Genomic DNA, 23,631 nt, shown 5'->3' with positions numbered 1-23,631 from the left:
TCTCTAAACTCCGAATCTCAAGCCAATTGGGGACGGTCTTTGCATGCCCATATTGGGTAGTAGTTCGAAACTCGCTGCCAGGGACTCAATTGCAACATCACTGATCTTCCCAAAAGGTCTGATCATGGTCCTGACAGTCTGCATGCGCGGTTTTTCTGATCCGGTGGGGAAAGTTTCGGGGCATCGATGAGCTGGCACCACAATCCCGTGTTGCGGGAGATGTCAGCACATTCAAATCGCTGGTGGCGGCTCGCAGCAGGCCCTGGTGGTAGGTATCGAGGTAGGAGAAGCGCCCGAATAGCCCTGCAAACTCATCTTCCCGAAACGAGTTGTGTGTCTCCCAACCGTCCAGACGCGCCGTCTCTAGAATCGCTGTGAGAAACCACCCTCGGTCACTTGTTTTGCAGGACATGACACCGATGAGAAGCACCCATAGGTGTGCATCTTCATATCCGACCCAGTCCCCTGGTTCAATACCTTCCAGTCGACACCTCAATTTTGAAGCTAGGACCTTGCATGTTCGCCGCCGACCAGTCACGGTCATGACGTTGAAAAGCCATATGATCAAGACAATCCTGATGGCGTCAACTTTTCCATCGTCAATTTCCAGTTCCAAAAGTCGGTGCCTGAGTGCAGTTGTTCGGAGAAGGACCCAGTGAAGGGTGGCTTTAGATCCAGAAGGTATATGTCGATCTGAAGCCTCTGGTTCAAATTGCTGTTTCATGGCACGGACCGTCGTGGCGAAATCCACAAGCACTTGGTGCATTTGGGTCGGCAAGATCTTGAGATAGCCGGGCTCCTGAAACCATGGCGTGGTGGCATCAGTGTGACCACCAACAACATCCCCATGTCGCTGATCCAGGTCGCCGGGGTCGAAACAGGAAGCAGGAAACAGTGGCTTCTGGAGCAGTTCTGCCGCCAGATAACCGTCTCCAAAAACAATCCATTCCCGTAGTGATGGGTCGATTCGGTCAATACCTCCGATGTTGGTGAGAAGGTTTTTGGCGGCCGTGAGATGGACTAGAGCCGAGTTTAGTTCGTATCGATAGAAATCTGTGACGGCCATTTGATGGATGTCAAAAATGAGTCTTTGGTCAATAGGAGGCGAAGATCTCAGATACCGGCGAATGGCGCCAATAGCCTTTGTTGCCATTTGACTCGTGGTTTCGTCGTCTCGGTTTATCAGATCAAAGTACTCCATTTGACTGGCCATGGACGCCAGCAAAGTGTAAAAATGCACCTCGTTCTCCAGACACCCCTTGACCAGAGCGAGGACGTCATTCTGAAAGGTATAGGTACGATCGTTCTGCACCTCCGAGTGCCATGTCCTAGGGTGGGAAACATGGATGAAATATTGAAGAAGACCATGAGCTTTTCGGTCTACATTGACCACGGTACTGGCAAAAGGGTCGATGATGCGCATTTCGTCCGCCGGGACCCGAGGGATGGCAGTTATGGCACGTCCTTTGCTGGTTCCAGCTCTGGTCCCCGGCTTGACTTGAATGAATGCCAGTTGCTCATTCTTGTGGGCTGTTTGATCCGGTGGCAAGCATCGTCGATGCATGCTGTCAATCTGGGCATGACGGTGAATCAACCGCCTCTCCTGGTCGTCGCTTCTCGAAAATGACTGGGATTTGGAGTCTTTGACCACGAAAAGATATCGAGACTCACCCATGTTGGTCTCCCCCGTGAAGTAGATCGCTGCACGTGTGAAGAACTATCTTGGCCGAGTGATGTGAGAGAGAAGCGGAACAAGGGTGGCCTTCATCAACACATAGCGGCGCCTTGCCCTTCATTTATACCATTAGCTGTATTTCGGTAGAGTGGCGACCTTCTTGTAATTGAGCACTCCCCAGCTAGATGCAGCGTGCATCTGTTAGAGAAAGCCAATGGCGGCAAGCCGGATTCCGAGAACTTATCGTACAACAAGGTGACTGATCGACCAGCAGCAACGCCGTGCAAGCCATGATTCGGTGACTGGAGGGAACAGCCTCGAGAAAGTGAAAAGTGGCGACGATGAAAGTGGAAAATGGTTGTGGTGCTGAACCTTAAAGGGAGCGTTGTATGACTGTAAACTGGTATCGTCTGCAACAGGCAATGGTGTCTGACGGTGGTTGGACATGAGTATGTCGTGATTGCGATAGCCTAACAAGCTGGGTGGTGGCAGCCTCACCAGCCCGGGGGCCCCTATGTCCAACAAATAGGGGTCCCTAGTCCCCAGATGTCCACGCTAAAAGCCCGGTCGCCGGTTCCCACGCAACCTGGAGGCCCCCGCACCTTCGCTGCCTAATGTCCGAGGACTGAGCCCGAGTCCAGACCAACCAGACTCCCTTGTTGTTCCGCTCACAGCTCATTGATCGCATAAGGTCTGCCGCTCCTGTGGCATAAAGCGGTGACGTATTTCAAGGGCGTGTACTGAATAACATAGATGGCGATGCACCCTCTCAAGCTCTGAAGACTTACACTCCGGAATCAAGGTTCTAGACCAGCTCCATCCTCAACCCAGCTCAATGGCGATGGCCGGTTCGAGTCCAGATACTAAACCTCTTCCTCCAGGTGTGCGTGCCATCCAAGGCTCGGTCCCCCAGTCTATGCTGGGCTGGCTCCGGGAGACCCCAAGTGAGACCCCAATCGAAGAGATCCGTCGTCGTCTGCATGAGGACGAATATGTCTTTGTTAAGGCGCTCTTGCCGCGAGACGAAGTGCTGCGAACACGGGGACACTATTTTTCCCAGTTCAAATCCTTGGGCCTGCTGAAGCCAGATACAGACCCGGTAGACGGCATCTATAATCCGGCTGAGGATATCTCGTTGCACAATGGAATTGGCGGTGGAGGCCCAACAGGTAACGAAGAACTGGAGCGACTTGTGAAGGCGCACGTGCAACAACCGTACCTCGAATTCGTGGCGCACCCGAAATTGCGAGCAATGGTCCGCAATATCATGGGCTGGGATGAAGAAGTCCTTGTTAAGAGAACCATGCTTCGGCACAATATCCCCGGAGGTCTGAGCACTGGCGTTCATTACGATAAGCTCTTCCTTCGTGGAGGCCATGCATTCTTCTTGACCGCGTGGGTGCCCATCGGAGACGTCACGGCCACAGGAGGAGGCCTTGTTTATCTAGAAGACAGCACCCATCTCGGCAAGGCCATCGAGGATGATTTCGAGGTACGCGCCAAAGACTTTACCCCCGAGGAGAGGATCTCAGCGTTCAATCGTAATATGTCCGCCACGGGCGTCCTTTCAATGGATCCAGTGATCTTCCAGCGGGACAATGAACACCTGGCAAAGAAGACGAATTACCGTTGGCTCGTCGCCGATTTCGAGGCCGGTGATGTTGTCTTCCATCTACCCTACACCATACACACTGCGGCTGCCAACGACGATCCTGATGGCCGTATTCGGCTGAGCACTGATCTTCGCTTCTACGACAAGAAAGACGTTGACGCAAGCGCCACAGACGAACGTTGGAACCGATATTGGACACCAGATGATGGTCTTTAGAGGTTGTAACGGTGGATGGCTTGGTAACGTCGATCAATAGCTTGCCAGCACGATGGGCGACCGAAGTCGTAATGTTGCGAGCCTACGCCTTCTGTATTCGGGGCGATCTTCCTCCTGCCGTGTGTTCCCATATTGCGCCGTTTTGTGACTAAATCCCTACGACAATCCCTACTGACAATGAGTTGACGCTCGAGGCTTTGCTTGCAGGTTCTCCAGATCTCCGAATGGCTGTGTGACACGGCTCTCGGTAGGAATATGGAGGTCGTGTGGCTGAGCAGCATATCCAGGGCAGGCATGTGTCTACTGTTTGGTTGCCCAAAGTGCCACTTGAGTGGTTGCAACATTTAAGGCGTCCGAGATCTTCGTTGTGGTTACCAATATAGAGGATCGATCAACGTTTCACAGCCATGTGCCCATTTTCCCGCTACTACTCAAGCGTGGTGTTACTGTTGGACCCCCTGTAGCATAAAAGCGCCTGGACATGTTTCTCTGCCCCTCCAAGATGCTAAACAGAATTTCGCATTTCTGACAGAGAATAGTCGCTCAAGAATACCGAAAATGAAGAGCCTTTTCAAGAGACATCAGGAAAAAGAAGTATCGGGATCAGACTTGGTCCACGACGAGGACGAAACCTGGAATGGTACTGAGACAGAGCAATCTTTCCAGTCCGACATCACAGGCCAGACCCCAGAATCTCGCATTGTGCACGTTCAGTACCAGGACTATTGGAATCAACATACGACAATCCGTCTCCTTGACACCGATCAGACAACCGTCATGTACACGGTAGAAGCGAGATATCGGAAACCGCAGATGACGATCCGATCAAACGCCAGCAATGCCGAAGTGGCTACTGTGGACTTCCACGTCCTGACGACTCGGATTGATATGAGACTGCATGGGCAGCCACTCTCTCTCGATTCCTCCGGGCTTCTGAAGACCCATTACTCGTACGCCTCTCAGGAACTTCACGGGGAGAAAATGACATGGAGACCCCGGAAAAAGATTGATGACTTGAACATGGTGCTTTTGGACGGTCAGGGGCTGGCCATGGCTAGATACAAGCCAAACTACAAGGGTTTGAAGCGTGGTGGCACCCTGGAATTGCTTTCTCCATGCTGGAGAAGCGACGCGGTGTTGGAGGAGGTCATCGTCATGTTTCTGGCCGTGATGCATTACAAGGAGTGCCTGAGGATGAATGCGGCCATAGCATCAGGCACTGCGTAGAAAGACACGCTCGTGCCGTGTGAGTCGTGGATATCTGAGGACCAACGAGCTCATTTGGACCTGGAGTTTGAATATGTGCTTCATTGACGGGAGATCTGATACATTGGTACATACCGAGACACATAAAAGACCCCGAATCTATCTCACAATATCCTGTCCAAGGAAATCCCCGAAACGACGCCGACGATGATGACGTAGTGGCGCGGAAACGGTTGACTGTGCGACACGGGCTGCCTTACCTAAGGCTTTACCCGTCACTCGTTGCAACTCGGCCGTGAAATGGGCACGAACGGGCACCATTCGTCCACTTGAAGGGCTCCAGGGGAGATGAAGGCTTGCCGTGCGTCACTCAGTATGGATGCTGACGCCAAAATGAGGAACCCGACACAAAGTACGAGGTTACTCTCGCTCGACGCAGGCAATCCCCATCTATCCGTTGCCTACAGAGGTGCAAGAGCACTCGGTATTTCCTTGGGATTACACTCGCCTAGGAACCCCCCTTTGTCAACCGTCTGGGCGTCGCTTTAGGGCACCTGATTTCGTCTACCTCTGTAGAGGACCGAAACTGGGCTCTGCTCCACGGCACCGCTCCACGGCACCAGCGGGTGGACATTGTACATACTCCGTATATTTCGTCGAGCCCACAGACGCTCTCGTCCACAGATTCCCCTTCCAGTGTCGGTCAGCTCTTGCTTTGTCGCCCCCGCGAACTGATGACTCGGAAGACCACGTCCAATACTTTAATTCGTGGCTGATTCCAAAGCCGTACTGGGAGTGTCCGCCTCGAACGGGTAAACAATGACGTTGACGCGGACTGGCCGCCGGCAGCTGGAAGGGCGAGAAGCGGAAGCCCCGGCGCACAGATCTGCAGGGGTATCGAACGCCCAAGTCCACTCCCACATCCACCGCGAATAGAAGGGGCACGATGTGGACCATGGGCCCGATCTTCCGCGCCGAAGGCTCAAAATTTCTGCCGCAAAATCCCATGACTTATATAATGCTGTCGGCTGAGTCAACACGCGGGTGTCCGCTCGCCCCCTTTAGGAATACGTGCTTTCTTAAAGGGAGACTTGCCCCCTTCTCTGTGGAAATGTTCGTTCTGTCTTCCCCGAGGACCGGGAGAGTTTCATATGGTTGCTGCTGAGGGACGATACTTGCGAATCCATTGAAGAGAGGAAGAAAGAAACAGACCAACAGAAAACGACCACGCAACTTTACAATGGAGAAGGAAGAGCCAGACACTCGTCCCGTCACTGGAGTGAGCTGGCGGGACAACAGTGACGGGGTGCCAGTTGTCGATCCAGAGAAGGAAATGCTAGGGGAGCAAGAACGGACAGAACAAGAAGACTCAAGCGAGACACCAGACAGTGGCACGACCCTGGGACTACCCGTTGATGGCATGGAAGAAAAATCCGACTCAGAGCTTCCACCCGCTGCCGACAACGCTACGCAGACTCGATCGGCACGACCTGATCTCCAAGGGAGAGCTCCCACATATGCGTCGTCCACGCGCACTCTCCCACGCCTGAAGCGCAAAGAGACGAGGATGATGCAAAAGGAAGCACACCCAATGCAGCACTTGGGCATTACGCTCGGGTTGCCAGCGATTCTACTCTTCGATATCGTCGTACCGTGCATCATCTACTACACCTGGTACAATTCCCACAAACACCGCTGGGAGAGAGAATGCCGCGAGCAGTTCAACAGCACGCCCCAGGAGTGTCCCCTTCCAAAACCAGAATACGACGAGAACATTCTGGGCTACGCTATCATCTCTTTCGGTGCCGGCGAGCTTTGGATTTTGATTGCACGGGTGTACCGGCTGTTCGTCCACACCGAAGAATGTGCTCCTCTCTTGTCGAGGAGCAAGTGGGAGCTGGATGCCACGTCGTGGGTGTACGGGGTCGCCATGATCCTGGCCCTGATCCCCTTCGTCGTCGGCAGTTCCTTGGTCCTGCCCCATCTGTACCTCTACTCGCCGACCTTCATCATGGGATTTCTCGGCATCCTGATGCTCATCACCGAAATTCTCCCCATCAACATCCCCATCGGGATCAACTCGCAGGCTCGAGGCACGAAGCTGCGCCCATTCATTTACTATGCCGCCGAGGACTTCATTGCCGTCGACGGCCTGCAGGACCGGGAATTCCGTGTCCGCTATAACGACCGTTACGAGAACAACAAAGCCTTTCGCAACATGTTTCGCTACTTGACCTGGTGGTGGTTGTTCGGCGTGTGCACGTACATCGGGTGCGTGTCCGCCGTCATCTGGACTCTGGAATTCCATTACGCCTTTGGACTTTCACTGGGTGTTCTTTTCTCTTACATCGCCATCTGGGCGGCTGTATCTTACGTGTGGGTCAAGCTTGAGATTGAACGGGAGCACAAGGCCTTTGAGGAGGGCAAATTTGACCCATAAGAAGCTGCCCAACACGGCAAAAAAACATTCGATAAAACCTATATACAATGATAATCGTAATGATCAAACCGGGGGATGCCCCATGTACACTCTTCAATGCCAACAAAATCCCTCGTACCAGATGATCCACAAAGGCAAGGCCGAGCCCTGCATTGCCGAGCCTCCCTTATTCCGGGGGACTTGCGAATAGGCTCCCTAGGCTCACTAGGGCCTAAGCCCCACCGCCCAAGACCCCGTTCTAGGTAAGCCCAGTGAAACTCCTAAGGGCCCGAGGCGATCCGGCACCCCAAAGTCACGATAGTCCGTTCGTCATTAGTGCGTGCGAGTTTTCGCCGTTTTCGACATTCCCTCGAGCAGCACAATTCTGGAAATCAACTCCGTCGCCGTGACCACTTCCATTTGATGTGAAATCTCGTGGAATGTATTCATCTATCGTTATGATATGCGCAACGTCTCGATTTTACCGTCAGACAATCCATGGCGCTGATGCAAGCATGCCAGCTTACAAGGACACCGAGCGTAAAGGAAGGAGGGGAGGATTCAAGAGTAGGAACCTCGTTGACGACCATGTCAGGTCGGGATAGTATTCCTTCGAGTAACTGGGTGCAGATGGCGAACTCTGGATAGGCCCAGCCAAGGAGAAGACAACGGAGCGCAGAAGAGTGTTGGTGCAAACTTGTTGACGGTATGATGTGACGCATCTGACATGTTGATTCATCGCTGCCACCTTCGACCTCTGGCAAAGCATTATTTCGACGAGGCCCTGAGGTGGCGCGTTCCTCTGCTGCCAGGAAGCCAAAGAGGCAGGGGAAGGCGCTCGATGACCTTTTCTGCCAGACTCTTTTGATCTGCCTTGTTGAGATCAACCTTTTGAGGAGACTGAGCGATCGGTAGCCACATCGTCTGACAAATGAATGACATGTAAATCATCATTGGCGACCATCACCAGCTATCAACTCAGTCTCGCAATGCACATTCCTTTCTGGTCATTCTGGTATAGCTGCCGCTATCGCTACGACACCCATATCAATCCCTCCAAAACCCCTTTTGGCAACAAGCAAAAAGGGCGAATCTGGAGTGCGGAACAACTGTCAGTGGCAGGAGCAAATTGCTGGCCACCGACGGAGTTCGGGGAGGAGGGGAAGGGAAGGGGAACGAAGATGCTTAGATCAATCCCTGAATACACTGGTTCGCTGGCTCGGTGAAAGCATACCCGTACATGGATTACTGAAGCGAAGGCAGTACGCACGAGTGAAAGGATGAATTGATTCGAAGTGGAAATATGGGTATCTCATAAGACCAAAAAAAAGGAACAGTTTCTTCCTCCTCTTCACCCTGTTCGTCCTTCTGCTGCTGCTTCTCGTCCTCCTCTCTGTTAGTTTAGGCGCGCCCAATGCACAGCTGTCTATCTAACCCTCCTCTTTTCCAGCTCGCAGAATACCCCTGTCGAACACGTTGCGCGCGGGTTTGGTTGCCCGTTCGTGACTTAGGACTCTGAGTCTCCGCCATTTACCCCTTCCTTGCTTGCTGGGAAGAAAACAAAGCACCGCACCGCACCACACGCATCGATCAATCAATCAATCAATCACATTTCCGTATACTGGTGACCCCCGGCGTTGTAGTAGAGAGAAGTGCATCATCAGGACCTTGAAGAAAAAGGGACAGTGATTATATTGGAAACAAAGTGCGTGTCGCTCTTGACGAAAGCATCCAGGCAAGGAGGAGCGTTATGAGAACCAGAGTCGTGAATACAACACACAGCACAATCCGCCAGCGCCGTCAGTGACATTTCGTTTCGCCCCGTCGGTGTTCAGACCTTGGTCGTCTTGACCACTCTGGTGTCGATCCCGTGCCCCCAGCCAAAGAACCGGCAGTCCTCGCCATACCAGCAGCCGGACTCGTCTGGCTTGTTCTGGGGACATCGGTGACCATAGATGCACTCGGGATCAGTACATTCCAGTTTGTAGTAGCAGGGAGTCATGCGGGCGACTTCCCGCAGGACATTGCGCTCGCCCTTTGAAAGGGGATAGGTGTGTGAGTGAGAACAATTGTTGGTTGTGCAGTACGATGAGCCCTGGAGGTAGAAAATGTTGCAAAGCTTGAGCTTCTTGATCCGCTGGATTTCGTGGTTGGGAATAGACGAGTCGATTTTGTCGATGCGTAGCCCGTGCCGGTTCCTCTCAATCGTCTTGTTCACAGGTTTTGCGATCACAGCATCGGGACTTTTCGTTGAGGTTGGTGTCGACGTCCGCGTGGTGCTCGGCGCTTTAGAGGCCGGAGCCGAGGGCTGTGCGGTCAATGAAGCCCAAGTCAGGGCCGGTGTGCTTGAACCTGAGGCCGATCCGTTTGTGCCATTTGACTCAACACGCGTGAGGGCGGGTAAGGTGGCCGTGACTGCCTGCAGTGGCCCTTTAGGAACCGCACACGCAGTAGACAGTTTCGTGGCACGGAACACATTGTCAAATTTTGCAGTCTTGAAATTGTCCTTCAGAGTGGCAATTTCCTTTTCAAAAGGTATACCTTCCAGCAGGGTGATGTGACTTAGGACGGAGGTATCTTGTATCGTGTCTTCCAGTAGTTTCGCATAACGGCTGTCACTAGAACATCCAAGAATGACTTGGTGACAATGACAATCATAGAGGTTTGTGGTGAACTGGTCAGAGACCTTTTCTTTAGTGCTGTTTGTTCGGGTTCCAGCGTCGACAAAGTCAAGGGACAGTTGAGTGCTGTTCATGCCGCGCATAAAGTCGTCAAACAACGACGGACGTTCGATGATTTTCAGTTTCGTCAAGTTTTCAGACAGCGCCTTAACGTTGGCATAAATTCGCGTGAGGACCTTGGGAGAGTCGAGGTGGTGGAGATGTTCTGCAGCAAAGACCGTGGCGGCATCAAAAATCATTCTTGCTGCCTCTTGACCACCTTTTTCACCTTTTGATAGTAAGTCCTTTGTGAAAATCATGCTATCGCCATCGAGGAGGACGGTGATGAAAGGATTGCGGTCCTGCAAGAAGAGTTAGCTATGAGGTCCAAGACATTGACATTTCAACCCGCACCATAATTGCCTTGACCTGAACCAGTTGTTCCTGTAGGGTGGCTTCTCGCAGATGGCCTTCTCTGTTATATTGGGCTTCCCTGCTGTTCTCAAGGTGCAGTCGGTCCAGTTGGATCTGGGTACTTTCAAGCTGATACAACAGTTCCTGATTTTTGCCATTAGTCTTCTGTTGGTACGGCCACTAATTTGGTGCACTGGGTATGTGTATACCTCGATCAGTTGATTTCTCTCGTCTTCCAGACCTCGCAGGCGTTTATTTCTTTCACGAAAAGACATTTGGTTTGTGACAGCACTGATGTCGCCGATGGGACGACTGGATCGCAATGAACCGTTCCGCGAACTGTAATCCGGGCTGGAATTCAACAGGGGATGGTCAAAAGTAGGTGAGAAGGGATCGTAACGCGCCATGTCGGGCATTTGAGTATGAATTATCGTTGGTCTGGACCAAAATGACTGGGAGTCAATGTGGTGAAAGTGTTAGGTAGGACGAGAGAAGTGGAGGGGAGAGAGAGGTGAAGGGCAGGAAAGGCAGCTTTAAGTCGTGTGGTTTGTGCTGCTGTGTTTGCTGGCGGTGAATGCGAAGCAAAGAACCTGCATGGACAAATGCTGCGAGGCGCACGTCAAAGAAACACTACTGCCATATTGGGACCTTTTTTTCCTGGGGGGCGACGCGTTGGTGGGCACGCTAGACTGCCCACGATGGCTGCATAGGCGCTGAGTGGTCACCAGCCTGCAGCAGGTGGTTTTGGCGTGAACGGGCGCTTAGCATGCTTTGGCAAGCAGGCGCGGCTCCTGGATGACTCCTCCACTGGCGTCTAGCCGCCACTAGAGGAGCAAGCTCACTTTGCTCCGGCAGAGCCCAATGGCAAAAATACAACCGTGTCTCTTTTCTTAGCACCCGCCTCATCTACAACCACATTTCCTCCTCTTGGTAGTCCTACTGCATATCGCTACAATGGGTCGCTTCTTGGATCTCGCCCTCGTGCTCTTTGGCTTCCAGGCCACAGGCATCTTTGCACAAATAGATGCGGTAAGCTCCCCAACTGCGCCTCCGTCGGACATGGCTAACCACTTCTTAGGAGGTAGAAGAGGAGATTGAAAATCCCTCTGAATCTCCCGCCCTGGCCGTCTCTGTCGAAGCAACATTCCCTGACGCGGAGATCTTCGGCATCAAGATCACCAATGGCAAACCTTACGAATCGCGTCTCGCTTTTCTGAACGAGGAGCCCGAGCCCGTCACGGTTCAGTTCGTCGGCGGTAGTCTGTGGACGTTCGATGGCACGAGTCCGCGTATTGTGCGAAACCTCACCACAGCTCAATATGCCGTTGAGATCCCCCCGGGGGAAAAGCAGACGCTGCCCTATCGCTTTCAGACGAACCTTCACCCACAGGACTTGAGACTCAACTTGGCTGCGGTGATTAGCTCACAGAATGCGTTCTACACTCTCCAAGCGTTCAATGGTACTGTGACTGTGGTCGAGCCAGATGCGAGCATCTTTGACCCCCAACTGTGAGCGTTTCCCCTATTCCGGAACTGGTTATATTCGTCTTGACTAATATCTGGTGATCAGTCTCTTCCTGTACTTCTTCCTGCTCGCCTGCGCCGTTGGAGTCGGCTACTTTTTCTACACCATCTGGATCGTCCCTTACTTCCCCAAGAAGCGCAAGGCCGTTAAGGCCGGCAAGAAGAGTGACGTGGTCAAAAAGGTTGACAGCGGTGTTACATCGGACTCTGATGGCCCAGCTGTTGCGACCGGCAAAGCATACAACGAGGATTGGATCCCTAGCCACCACATCCAACGACCTGAAGCAAGGAGGGTCAAGAGTGGTGCGCGGTCAAAGAGCCGTGGGAAAGCCGAGTAAAGTCGTGCACGCGCAGTAAGATCGGGGTCTGACCTTGGTACCCACGGACCCAGAGCTGGACGGGTTCAGCTTCGACGAGGTACAGCATTCGAAACATGTGATGGACAGTCGAGGGGGGAATAGGGAACGTCAGCACCACTACGAAAAGCAGGCATCGACGGAAACACTTTTTTTGCATATGGACTTCCACATGATGTACTAGTATTACCGGACCCCTGCATATTGCAATGCTATCGGGGCTTCTGACCTGTGCGGACGATCTAGGATGTCGAGACACATCAAGGGACTGTGAAAGAGGATATCGCCTTCTAAAGGGGGCTCTGGGATAGAGAACCTGGCGGTGTCACCGGCTGTATGGTCGGTGGCATCTACTGGTCGAGAGCTGCAGCAGAAGCCCACACACCAAAAATTCATACAAACAGAGTAGAAAAGCGAAGAAAATATCAAAAGAACGAACCGAAGACCGCAGATCTATTGAGCTATCATAGCATGGGGAGGTCTTCCTCACAAAGCGCAAAAGTAGTAGTATTTCGTTCTCTGTCCATTCAAGCAAATTATCATGCGACCTGCAGCCCCGATTGATATCAAGATTTCATTTCTGTGTACAGCACAATTATCATCACCCCGTGCTCTCGTGCAAGGCTGGGGATTCCCAGCTCGTCTCGACAAGACAACATTCATTCGGCTTACGCAGTAGCGGATCCGAACCCTTGTCCAGTTGCTAAGCAGACAGGCCTCGATCAGGGAGCAGGAAGCTGCTCTCCAAAGCAACTCCTTTTCCATTCCATTAATCGCCCATGATCTCGTCGTCGTCGCCGCCGCTTTCACCCTCCAGCTGACCTCCTTGCTCGTTTCCAGCACCGTCATCGTCATCGTCTTCATTGCCACGATCCTCAATCCCGTCTTCCAGTAGCTCGCGCTGTCGCTGCGCCTCATCTTCATGCTGTTCCTCGGGAGGAGCATCAGAATCGTCCTCAATGTCATCGTCCTCGAGCACGATTTCTTTCGAGATTGCTGGCTTGCCAGCTCTGTCTCTCCCTTGGTCTCCTTTCTTGCCGCTCTTCTCCTTTTCCGAAAGCTCCTTTCCTCCTTTTCTCCGCGGTGGCTTCTTCTTTTCATCCAAATAACCCAGCAACGCAGAGTAGTTCTTGCCCAACTTTGTACGGTTCAGTATTAGCCGTGCCTTAACGATCTTGTCGTCCTTAATCGTACCGCCCACAAGGTTAAAAACAATTTTGCTGGTCAATTCGCAGAGATTGTGTTCTGCCAGGAGGGCTGCTTGTTTCTTCGCACTCTTGCCTTGTGTTCCCTCCTCGTCTTCATCTACCTCGTCCTCTTCGTCATCGGAACCGTCTCGTTCGTCATCCGAATCCTCAGGCGGCTTTTCAATATCGTCATCATCGTCAATCCTTGCGGTTGGATCGTTTGATTTTCCCTTCTCGCTGACAGACTCAATCTTTCGACGCGTCTTCTTCGCAAATGACTGCTCCATCTTTTCGTGCGTGATCATAACTTCCTTGATAATATCGTCTGGGACGAAAGCGTTCAAACCACGCAGCTTCCGCTCTATGTCATCATTCAGGTTACCTTTCTCGGGTCTGATATTTCTTATCGTGGCGAAGAGTGCGAAGAGTTCCAGCACACTTAGGATAGCTTGGTATCGCACTAGGTCAAGAGGCTTGCGCACTTGAATCACTGGAGCGATGTTGTCCACGAACACTGTCCGCGTCGCGGCCAGATCTGTCAATGATGCGGTGGACAGTTGCGCCTCTTCGTTGGCGTTTATTGCCTTTTTGATCCCAACCACTTTCCAACGGAAATAGCGCGAGACCAGCTCGATAACAGCACTGCATAATTGATCTTCAAGCTCAGCAAAAGCAGCGGTGGTGTCTTGGTCGGGTACGCCCCGATGCAAGAGCTGCAATAGTAGGCTGAGCAGAGTCCGGGGCCCGCCTGTGTTGCCTTTCCGTTTTCTTGATGACCTCGTGGGCAATTTACTTTCAACCACATGGCTGCAGTCACGTACACCTGCTAGCTCAGCCAGGCGAACGACGATATTCACAACCTCCACAAGTGAAGGTTTGTCCAGCAGACCTCGTGTCCCGACATCCTCGCCATCAAGAAGATTTGCCAGGGTTGCGACGGATTCAGTCCAGATCTCCTGAACTTTCGCATTGGCTGCCTCTCTACTCGGTTCGTAGCTTAGAGCATTCCGGAGAGCCGCACTAGCGGTTGCAAGAACCTGCTTGTCCGAGTGCGACACAAACTGCTTGGCGACGTCGTCAAGGATTGCAGAGTAGCTGGTTTCGCCGCTCTGTAGCTCATTGATCAAGCTGATATCAAGCAGCTGTTCAATGCGGAGGATTGATGACGCGGTGTGTGGCGTACTGCCAAATTTACTCATCAATCGAGGCAGCAGGGCTGTGAGATTCTGCGCTGCCGATTCTTGCTTCTCTCGAATCTGTACTTTTGTGAGATTAGGTTTCCGTCCTCCTGCTGGTTCTTGTATCGACCGCAAATATGACTTGAAGGCTGCATGCAGAACGTCCAGCAGGATGGTATCTTCGCCCGCACCTAGCTTGTATGCTTGCTGAACCTGGAAGTCGATGTCATCATCGTCGCCCTCCGATGGGATGGAGGTGTGATCATAGAGAAGATAGCCTGCCAAATTTTCCCAGTGGTGCAGTTCTGCCATATGAGGGAAGATTGACTGTGTAGCGAGGGTATAGCGAGAATCCGAAATCGAATTCACGGGCAAAGGTTGAACAGTCGTCGCATCCGTCGATTCTTCATCGTTGTCGTAGCCAGCAAGGACCGAGCCCAAACACTTGAACTTGATCCAAGATCGAGTGGGAACCAAAAAGTCTTCCACATCTTCTGTGTCCGGCAGCGCGGCATCGTACTGACTCTCATCGAAATCCTCAATCGTGGCACGGTAAAGGTCTTCAATGTTGGCGACAAAAAACTTAGCCACCGCTTTTCTGATCCGAGGTTCACTGTCGAAGATCAATCGCCCAATCTCATCGATGTCATCGGGTTCCAGCAGCTCTGCATCCCGGAGTCGGTCAAGCAGCTCTATAGCCTCTACCCTTACGTTGATGTCGGCATCCTTCGCGCCCATTTCCACCAACCTGGTCCGAAATCGATCGGTGAAGGCCCTCAGAGCGGCAATGTTGTTCTTGTTGCTGAATAACCTCTTCAGTTGTTTGATATCCTCCAGTCTGGTATTGGCACTCGTGTCGCTCATGACCCAGCCTAGATATCGCAAGTAGTGACCTTCGAGAAACATCTTGCGGTAGAGCACAATCCAGTTGCCCAGAGCCGCCACACAGGGAGCGCGGGTTTTCTCGTCTTGATCTCGATACCTATGGACGTAGACGGTCTCAAAGGCGTCTCGCAACTGAGTGTCAATAGCGTCAAGCTTACTCTCGGCAGCTCTCTGGCTCTCCTCAATAGTCTTGATCCGGGCTTTGTTAGGGTTCTTCTTCCTTTTTTCGGCGTCAAGTTGTGCCTTTAATGTTGCCATGGTATCCTGCAGCTCCTTCGCCACGTCGCAAAGGGCGGTGCTCATAGCCAAGGAAATTATAGTCGCGGTATGTCGAAAGGACCTGTAGTTTGCACCTGACATCGTCGCAACCCAGACGTAGATATTGTCGTATATTTCGGTTTGGTCATAGAAGGCGGAGGACGTATGCAGTACCTTGATGATGGCCTTGAAGAATTCTTCCAGGACATTCTGAAATCCTGCATAATGTTTCTGCTTCGAGATCAGTGGGTAGTCCGTGGGCTTTTGCTGTTCGTATTCTTGCAGAATATCGCCTAGTTTGCTCGGGACAGAGTCCAGATCTGCAATGTCCTGTTCCTCTACTTTCGAGTTGCAGCCGATGCACTGGAGGACAAAGTTGACCAGGTCTCGCAACGCTCTGACGCTGTCCTTCTGCACCTCCTCAAACCACGCAGCAGCGGTGTCCTCGGGCGACTGTCCCCTGTCAAATACTTCGGCGTAAAGTCCTTGTCGATGCGCCTGGCTGGGTCGAGCGCGAGCTTTTCTAGATTTTGAGGCTCTTGCTGCAGGTTGACTCTGAGTATTTGCTGACCGAATGGCGAGAGTCGTGCTGAGTCCAGGGGTTGTTTTTGCGCGTTTGGCTGCAGGTTTTGCAGCCGCTGCTTTTGCTCTCTGCGCCCGTCGTTGGGCTTTTATTTCCTCTTCGTCCGGCTCACCGTCGTCCTCGTCGGACTCGGTCTCATCATCTTCTTCTTCTTCATCTTCTTCTTCCTCGTCTTCCCTGTCTTCCACGGACTCGTTGTCTTCATCATCTTCTTCTCCATGGGTTGGTTCGGCTGCTCTTTTTCTTTTGCCGGCACCATTTTTGAGCACGCTGGCGCCGTGCTGGTTTTGCGAGAAGGATTCTGGTTTGCGCACCACTCTGCCGGACCTGCGACGGGATTCTGGTGAGCTAGTCAGTACGGTGTCGGCGGCCTCCATGATTTCCCTCCCTCTGGCGGGGTTTGTACTAGAACCACAAGTAGCAGGGCTCGAAAAGGTGGATAAGTACAATGGCGACCTAGAAAATAGAGGAGTGGGGGAGTTGAAAGGCAGGTAACCAAATAAGTAGACAGGCGCGAATTCAGCAGAAGAGAGTAGATGGTATATGAAGCCGCCCTCAAGAAGTAACACGCAGAGGAAACACGCGACGCGCAAGGTGGGTTGAAGTGGAGTTTTGCAGCAACGGAGGCAGATGCAGATGCAGTCTTAGTCCACGGCACGGGAGACTCCGAATTGGGTGGGCTGCCTGGCTGGGCATTTCTCATAGGTATCAACCTACCTAGAGACCTAGGTAGAAAGCCCTAATTATTACACCCACTCCAAGCGGTGTAGGTGCCATGAGGGGCCATCAGCACACGAAAGTTGTTTACCCTGTACCTAGATACAGGCATCCACAGGTAGAACCCCCGCCACGCCGCCTCCCTAGGTTTCTTTGCAAATACCCCGAACCTCGTACACAGAGGTGGGTGGCTTCAGTGCAGCTCTGATTGACAAATCTGCTTCAGGATCCTGGCGTCTATTGGCACTCAAGGCTGTCCCGCAGAATGGTACAAGCGCAGCTCTAGTCATATCTTCTCGTCGTGGTTTGTTAGAGTATGCGAGGAATGTCTCTACCGCTTTCACCATTCGCTGCTTCATCCTCTGTAGCAGGAAGCGGCGAGATCCTTCTAGCCCTTCTACCACCAGAGAGGCAAGTTCTCTCGAGATGTACATACCAATATCCTCTCAAACTTATTGCTCCTGACCCTCACCATTCGAGCGAGGAAAAGCCCGTGACGATCGTCTTCCTGCTCACCTACGGAGGCGGATTGGTGGGAGGTGATCAGATCAGTCTCAAAGTCGACCTACAAGATGCCACAAGGCTTGTCCTTGTCACGCAAGGAAGCACCAAGATCTTCAAATCCCCTCACAGGTTAGTCGTCAGCAAGCAAAATCTGGACGTCAGAATTGGATCTCATGCTTCCCTGTGCTATCTGCCGGATCCGACTCAGCCGTTTGCAGAGAGTGTCTACCAGCAGAAGCAGACCTTTTATGTGCAGCCAGACGCCACTAGCAGTCTACTAGCGCTTGACTGGGTGAGTGAAGGCCGCCGCGCAAGGGGCGAGAGCTGGAGACTATGGAGTTGGATAGGCAGGAATGAGGTCAGAGAATTCGACGACGGTTCAAAGGGAAGACTGCTGCTCCGTGACGCAGTAATGCTCCACGAGGATGGACTTGGAGGTACAGGACTACTGGACAAAGCCAACAACATGGGCATTTTTGGGACCTTGATCATCTACGGCCCTGTCTTCAACCAACTCGGGGAATTCTTCATGCAGGAATTCACAAGTCAACCTCGCATCGGAGCTAAAAATTGGACGTCGAACGAAGTCAGCGTTCAGGCCAACGGAATCGACCAGACTGAGGAAATTAGACAACAAGAAAAACTAGATGGTATCCTATGGACCGCTGCAAAGACAAGAGGTTTCGTCTTGGTGAAATTTGGAGCAAAGGAGGTGGATGGCGCAAAAAGATGGCTTGGGAAACTTTTGAAGCAGGAAGGCACAGTTGAACGAGTGTTTGGACATCAAGCACTCATCTGCCTCAAGTGACGGAGTAATACTTTGTTCCCCAACGGCCATCTAAGTGAGGGTAACGATACGACGGCTGCCAGTGATATCGAGTAACTCTGGGGAAAACGAGAACTCTTTCTAGGTCGGCAGATCCATCAGCTCCCAACCAGAAGCTGTGCGATCCTGCGGCCGGTTATTTTCCTATGGTCAGGAAGAGACGATCACCAACATCCCCCAAGCCCGGTTTGATCATGCCTTTATCAGTCAGGCCCTCGTCCATGCCACCCGCCCATACCTGTGTGCCCTCTGGCCACTCCGCGGCGGCTCTTGTGATGCCTGGGAGGGCGCCCAAAACGCACAAGAAGATGATCTTCTCAACACCCCAATCCTTCAGTATCTGGATTGCGGCGCATGCTGTTGCGCCTGTAGCGCAGACGGGATCGACGACGATAGCGAGTTTCGCCACCGACTCAGGGGATTGAGGAAGATTGTTGTAGTATTCCACAGGTTGCAGAGTCATCTTTTCGCGGAAGAGGCCAAGATGGTGGACCGAAACGGAATCGGGCAGGAGAGTTTGTATTGCTATGCCATGTGTCAGTTTCCGTGGAGATATGTTCTGGCAATCGAGCAGCACACCTTCGACCATACCGAGTCCGCTTCTCAGGATGGGGACAACGGTGAGTTTGGAGCAGTTGATGGCCTCATAGGGATACTCATATCCGATAGGGGTCTCAGCCTACATCAAACCATGGGTCAGTCTGAATCTCAATCAGCACGGATGCTCCAAAGGACACAGAAGGCAGACTCACTGTTCCCACCGAGTCGATATCGAGTTGCGCAAGCGCCTCGACCCCCAACAACAAGGCTATCTCAGAAATAAGAGCCTTTGTCTCGCGAGCGTTGGTGCCCTTGGATCTCAATTGGCTGAGCTTTGCGCGAAGGCACGGGTGTTTTGAAATATAGACATTGGGAGGCAGAGACGACGACATGACTGTGGAGAGGACGGAGGTGCGATAAGAGGATGAAAGAAGGATAGAAGCGCAAGCATACAATGGTTCTAAGAGCGACGTTAACTTGTGTCTGGAATTCGGAGCAGGATGTAACAATGGCCGCGTTTCCTCTGACTTATTATCTCTGGCCTCTGCGCCAGTCGCGAGCTGTATCAACCTATGCCGTCAATGGTGGGGGGAGCAGCGGGAGGGAGGGGGACACCAAGAGCATGTGCCTGGTAAAGTAATAGTGGTTTTCCACGGCGGATTCCGATCTCCAGTAACCGCGGTGCTCTAGAGGATACCCAGTGGAGAGACTTTGACTTGGTGAGAACTACGCAGTTCTGGAACCTTGAAAGAGGCTTGATGAACGCATTGAATACACAATGAAGTTACGGTACAGTAACTATTAATTGGTAGAAGATGGCTCAGTGTACAGACTCTGGTGCGCAGACAGATACATAGAGTGCGTCGTGGTGCAAAGGGAGGCTTTCCGGTTCGAACGGCAATTTGCTCTCGAATCCGCATTTACTCCGCTGCGCCCAAACACGGTTCTCTCTTCTCATCACTTATGATGCTTTCGAGGAGCATGGACGCGATGATTGTCTCACCGCAATCCGGTCTGCCTGTGCCATGATTCTGTTATTGATGCAGGTGAATTCGAATTGCCTGCGATCGCCTCAGATCTCAATTCTTCCGTGATCGAGTGCAACTGGAACCGACACGATCAACTCCACTGTCTCTCTTCACAAGATAGCCCAACGAACGGTGCGAGGCAGTTCCAACTTTGGCGAAGAGCGACGAAATGCACGATCACTATGGGACACGGTCTCGGGAGAGGCAGAGGAGGGGAGGTGATGAGGAGGAGTTGACTGAGATGGCTGTTCCGGCCCCAGCTGAACCAGAAGACCCGAGGCGTCCTTCGCTAGAAGACGTTGAGCGTCGGCTAAGTCGACATTATACAGCAGATCGCCGAGAAGCTCTCGGGGAACTGGCGGCACCTGAACCTGTTGCCTCGGGAGAAAAACCGAGCGATGAAGAGAATGGAGCCCATCGCACGAGCCTGGAAGATGCGCAACAAGAAGAGGAGGAAGGGGACGAAGGGACAAAAGCTCCGGAGTCCACGCCTTCATACGCCGCGACAGAGGTATACATTATCTCTTGGTTGATCTTGTTTTCGCTCCTTGGGACATTGGCACGACTGGGGGTCGAAGCTATTACACTGTATCCGAATTCGCCTGTTTCAAGCCGGGTGCTGTGGGCCAACCTGGGGGGTTCATTCTTCCTTGGCTTCCTCACGGAAGACCGTCAACTATTTCGAGAAGAATGGGGATCCAGAGACCCCAGGGCACCGGCGTTGGACCATATCAAGGTCAAAAAGACCATTCCACTCTACATCGGCCTTGCCACGGGTTTCTGTGGCTCATTCACGTCCTTTTCGTCCTTCATCCGCGATTGCTTTCTAGCCTTGACGAATGACCTCCAGTCGCCTTCGCCGACCTCGCCATACCAGGTGGATCCAGTTGTCGTGCATAGGAATGGTGGCTTTTCATTCTTGGCTCTCCTTGCCATTATGATCATCCATCCGGCCATCTCTCTGGCGGGGTTGATGGTTGGCGCACAGCTGGCTCTTTTACTTCAACCAGTCACGCCAACGCTACCATTCAGATTCTGTCGGAAGGTGTTGGATCCGTTGGGTGTCATTCTCGGGTTTGGCTGCTGGCTTGGGGCGGTCTTTCTGGCCATCTGGCCGCCTGGAAACGACATACACTGGAGGTTCCGCGCCGTTTTCCCCCTAGTGTTTGCACCGCTCGGCTGTCTTCTTCGCTTCTACGCGTCCAAGCATTTGAACGCCATCATACCATCTTTCCCACTGGGCACATTCGCGGTCAATATTTTTGGAACGGCAGTGCTAGGCATGGCGTTTGATCTGCAACACTCGACCACCATCGCTGCATCCGGGTCAAACGCTTGTGCAGTGCTCCAAGGGGTTATGGAAGGATTTTGCGGGTGCCTCACTACGGTCAGTACCTGGGTCGCGGAAATCCACGGGCTTCGTCGAAGACATGGTTGGATCTATGGCGCTGGCAGCGTGGCTATTGCATTGGCATTGATGGTGGTGATCATGGGCTCAATGGGATGGACAGTTGGATTTGTACCACCGGCTTGCAACTGAACACATATATCTTACCCGCCGGGGGTTAAAAGCTTTCGCTGTCTGAATATGTGTACAGATTATCTAGGAAAACAATGTCAGAGCTCAGTACAGTTCGATCGGAGCTGAAGCACAGCCCTTAACCCTGGAGAATACGGTACTTGTTATATTTATCTGCTCGTCCGCATGTAGACTAGCCTGAATATCACATTTCTTCCGCAGTAGATCCACTTTTGATTGGCTGATTTCCCCGTATCCCAGGGAAGCCAATCGGACTATTACTAGGTGGTTCCGTCCTCCGATAACTGTTTCTTTTCTTGATTGCCCGGCCTCCTGCCACGCGTCAGCACTGCTGCTCTTGTTTCTGTACAGCCCTCGCTTGAGACCAGCAAGCCTCTTTCGTTTATTTGACATCTTTATCTCGTACTGCTCACAGGGTCCCTCACCAGCAGCTGCCGCCTCTCGTTTGGGTGTATGGCCTGGAACAGCTGTTAGCCCCCAGCCCGATTGTCCGTATCGCAGTGCAACTCCCAGCGACTTTGTCCTCGACCGCCATTGAGGCTTGACTGGGTGTCAGCGAGCTGCTACCCGGACTGCGCCAGTGTAATTCTACTCTGACATTGAGCTTGGAGTTGCGTCGACAAGTCCTTGGGCTGTTGTCTTGTTCTTCTATCCAACCTACTATTGAGAATACAAATCACGAGTGTCAAATCGAGCGACTGGCCGAGAACAGGGCATGCTGTGAACCGATAACACAACTCGCGGATGTGACCACCAGCGCAGGGTTGACCCATCTTTATACCGGATACCATCGCAGCCGCATTCAGCACAATGTCCACCAAAGCCATGAAGACCTTCCTCCTCTCCTCCCTGATATACACCTCCACCCACGCGTTTGTCCCACTGGATATCCACCCGCCAATAGACAATGTCGCCATACAACCCGTACCCTCAGATCTTGACACGGTTCACTGGGTGCCTATCGCAACTCTCGAACCCATTTCCATTTCCAACACACCTCATCCTGCAACCTCAGTGCCCACACCTACCCCGTCTGTCGACACAGAAACTGAATATCATATTCTCCCTCTCGGCCTCGATGCGAACGCGGTCCCGGAGCTGAAAGTCAGGCAAGTAACAGGCCAAGGTGCCGCTGCTGCTCCAACGGCGATCAATCAAGTCAGTCCAATCACAACATACTACGTCAATTCAATGATTGCGCCTGGCGATGTGACACAAGTGCCCGTGGTGTACACACAGACTTTTCCACCGATTCCGGACCAGTGGCCTAGCGCAGCTGCAGGAACGATTGGACTAGGGACCATTCAGGGCACTGTGGGACAGGTGAGGAGTAAGAGAAGTCTACCGACTCAGGCTCCTTTGGCAGGGGATAAGATCGTGAAAGAAGGTGGTGAAAACACGAACGGAGAAAGTGGTCATGTGCAAGGGACCACATCTTGGACGGAGAGACTGAAGAAAATAGGCAAGGAGTGGATGGAGCAGTTGTCCACAGAGAATGGCGAGGAACCAACCAAGGAGCAAGAAGAGCACGCCGTTCTGCTTGACGAAGCAGTCGAACTCTCCACTCCGACTCCCTTGGTAGCTGTCCCTCTTGAGAACAAGCAGAAGGCAGATTCACGTGCCATTGCCAACGATGCAGGCCGCGCTCTTCAGGCAGGGACGCTGGCTATTCTGGCTGTGGGCATTGCTACGATGTGCGTGAGCTACCTATAAAAGCCGAACCCAGGAAAACTGTACGGTCGAAGTTGATCCGACAATTTTCGAAAACTCTACAATGCACATGCAATGCAAATGACAGCAAACTCACGTACATACACCACGAATGCACCACGTCTGGTCTTCTGTTTTATTTGCGGGATTCAATGTTGAAATTTTGGGATGGACAATTGCATACAAGCCGATAGTCTATCCTGGGGGCAAAATGGAGATACAAGGAGTTCGAGGTGAGGGTGTAAAGTGAGGGATCTGCGTGGCATATAGGAAGTATGTGAAGCTTTGGACATTCTCAATCAGGCCACGTCAATGTATACAGACAGGCTCGACTGGATAGAGCAGAGCGATGGGTTTTGGACCACGATTGGGGGGTATAAATTGAATGGTTGACATTTAAGTATATACCTGTTCTCGCGAGACTCTACCTTCATCCTGAGTGCATTGGGGCTTTATATCGCTGAATTTAAGCCAGCTACATATTGTATACACGAAATATAGAACGACTATAGAATAAAGGATAATAATCATCTGAACTGTCGCATATGAATGCGTAACTCTGTTTTTATTTATGCTACTCTTTAACCGCACAT

The 23,631-nt window shown here is 52.3% G+C and overlaps 11 protein-coding genes across 11 annotated transcripts; 7 read left to right on the top strand and 4 right to left on the bottom strand.

The window, feature by feature from the left end:
• Positions 1–97: 97 nt before the first annotated feature.
• AYL99_08182 (hypothetical protein) lies at positions 98–1,675 on the bottom strand (the record flags this gene model as incomplete). The annotated part of the gene is made up of 1 exon (XM_018839690.1): positions 98–1,675. The coding sequence occupies one exon, from the start codon at positions 1,673–1,675 to the stop codon at positions 98–100; it is 1,578 nt and encodes a 525-aa protein (XP_018690811.1).
• Positions 1,676–2,510: 835 nt separating this feature from the next.
• Positions 2,511–3,503, top strand: AYL99_08181 (hypothetical protein; the record flags this gene model as incomplete). The annotated part of the gene is made up of 1 exon (XM_018839689.1): positions 2,511–3,503. One exon carries the CDS (start codon positions 2,511–2,513, stop codon positions 3,501–3,503), a length of 993 nt encoding a protein of 330 aa, XP_018690810.1.
• A 558-nt stretch (positions 3,504–4,061) lies between these two features.
• Positions 4,062–4,730, top strand: AYL99_08180 (hypothetical protein; the record flags this gene model as incomplete). Its single annotated transcript, XM_018839688.1, has 1 exon — positions 4,062–4,730. One exon carries the CDS (start codon positions 4,062–4,064, stop codon positions 4,728–4,730), a length of 669 nt encoding a protein of 222 aa, XP_018690809.1.
• Positions 4,731–5,949: 1,219 nt separating this feature from the next.
• AYL99_08179 (hypothetical protein) lies at positions 5,950–7,149 on the top strand (the record flags this gene model as incomplete). The annotated part of the gene is made up of 1 exon (XM_018839687.1): positions 5,950–7,149. One exon carries the CDS (start codon positions 5,950–5,952, stop codon positions 7,147–7,149), a length of 1,200 nt encoding a protein of 399 aa, XP_018690808.1.
• A 1,810-nt stretch (positions 7,150–8,959) lies between these two features.
• Positions 8,960–10,609, bottom strand: AYL99_08178 (hypothetical protein; the record flags this gene model as incomplete). Its single annotated transcript, XM_018839686.1, has 3 exons — positions 8,960–10,150; positions 10,203–10,346; positions 10,412–10,609. The coding sequence occupies 3 exons, from the start codon at positions 10,607–10,609 to the stop codon at positions 8,960–8,962; spliced, it is 1,533 nt and encodes a 510-aa protein (XP_018690807.1).
• A 547-nt stretch (positions 10,610–11,156) lies between these two features.
• AYL99_08177 (hypothetical protein) lies at positions 11,157–12,064 on the top strand (the record flags this gene model as incomplete). Its single annotated transcript, XM_018839685.1, has 3 exons — positions 11,157–11,231; positions 11,281–11,711; positions 11,773–12,064. 3 exons carry the CDS (start codon positions 11,157–11,159, stop codon positions 12,062–12,064), a joined length of 798 nt encoding a protein of 265 aa, XP_018690806.1.
• A 787-nt stretch (positions 12,065–12,851) lies between these two features.
• On the bottom strand, positions 12,852–16,550 carry AYL99_08176 (hypothetical protein; the record flags this gene model as incomplete). The annotated part of the gene is made up of 1 exon (XM_018839684.1): positions 12,852–16,550. One exon carries the CDS (start codon positions 16,548–16,550, stop codon positions 12,852–12,854), a length of 3,699 nt encoding a protein of 1,232 aa, XP_018690805.1.
• A 665-nt stretch (positions 16,551–17,215) lies between these two features.
• AYL99_08175 (hypothetical protein) lies at positions 17,216–18,202 on the top strand (the record flags this gene model as incomplete). The annotated part of the gene is made up of 1 exon (XM_018839683.1): positions 17,216–18,202. The coding sequence occupies one exon, from the start codon at positions 17,216–17,218 to the stop codon at positions 18,200–18,202; it is 987 nt and encodes a 328-aa protein (XP_018690804.1).
• A 154-nt stretch (positions 18,203–18,356) lies between these two features.
• Positions 18,357–19,152, bottom strand: AYL99_08174 (uracil phosphoribosyltransferase; the record flags this gene model as incomplete). Its single annotated transcript, XM_018839682.1, has 3 exons — positions 18,357–18,745; positions 18,800–18,899; positions 18,973–19,152. 3 exons carry the CDS (start codon positions 19,150–19,152, stop codon positions 18,357–18,359), a joined length of 669 nt encoding a protein of 222 aa, XP_018690803.1.
• Positions 19,153–20,029: 877 nt separating this feature from the next.
• On the top strand, positions 20,030–21,328 carry AYL99_08173 (hypothetical protein; the record flags this gene model as incomplete). Its single annotated transcript, XM_018839681.1, has 1 exon — positions 20,030–21,328. The coding sequence occupies one exon, from the start codon at positions 20,030–20,032 to the stop codon at positions 21,326–21,328; it is 1,299 nt and encodes a 432-aa protein (XP_018690802.1).
• Positions 21,329–22,138: 810 nt separating this feature from the next.
• On the top strand, positions 22,139–23,041 carry AYL99_08172 (hypothetical protein; the record flags this gene model as incomplete). The annotated part of the gene is made up of 1 exon (XM_018839680.1): positions 22,139–23,041. One exon carries the CDS (start codon positions 22,139–22,141, stop codon positions 23,039–23,041), a length of 903 nt encoding a protein of 300 aa, XP_018690801.1.
• Between the last annotated feature and the right edge of the window lie 590 nt (positions 23,042–23,631).

The sequence above is a fragment of the Fonsecaea erecta genome (genome assembly GCF_001651985.1).
Source record: "Fonsecaea erecta strain CBS 125763 chromosome Unknown Scaff7, whole genome shotgun sequence".
NCBI classification, from domain to species: Eukaryota; Fungi; Ascomycota; class Eurotiomycetes; order Chaetothyriales; family Herpotrichiellaceae; genus Fonsecaea; species Fonsecaea erecta.
The sequence above is the reverse complement of the archived record's forward strand: the minus strand, read 5'-3'. Positions and strand labels throughout refer to the sequence as shown.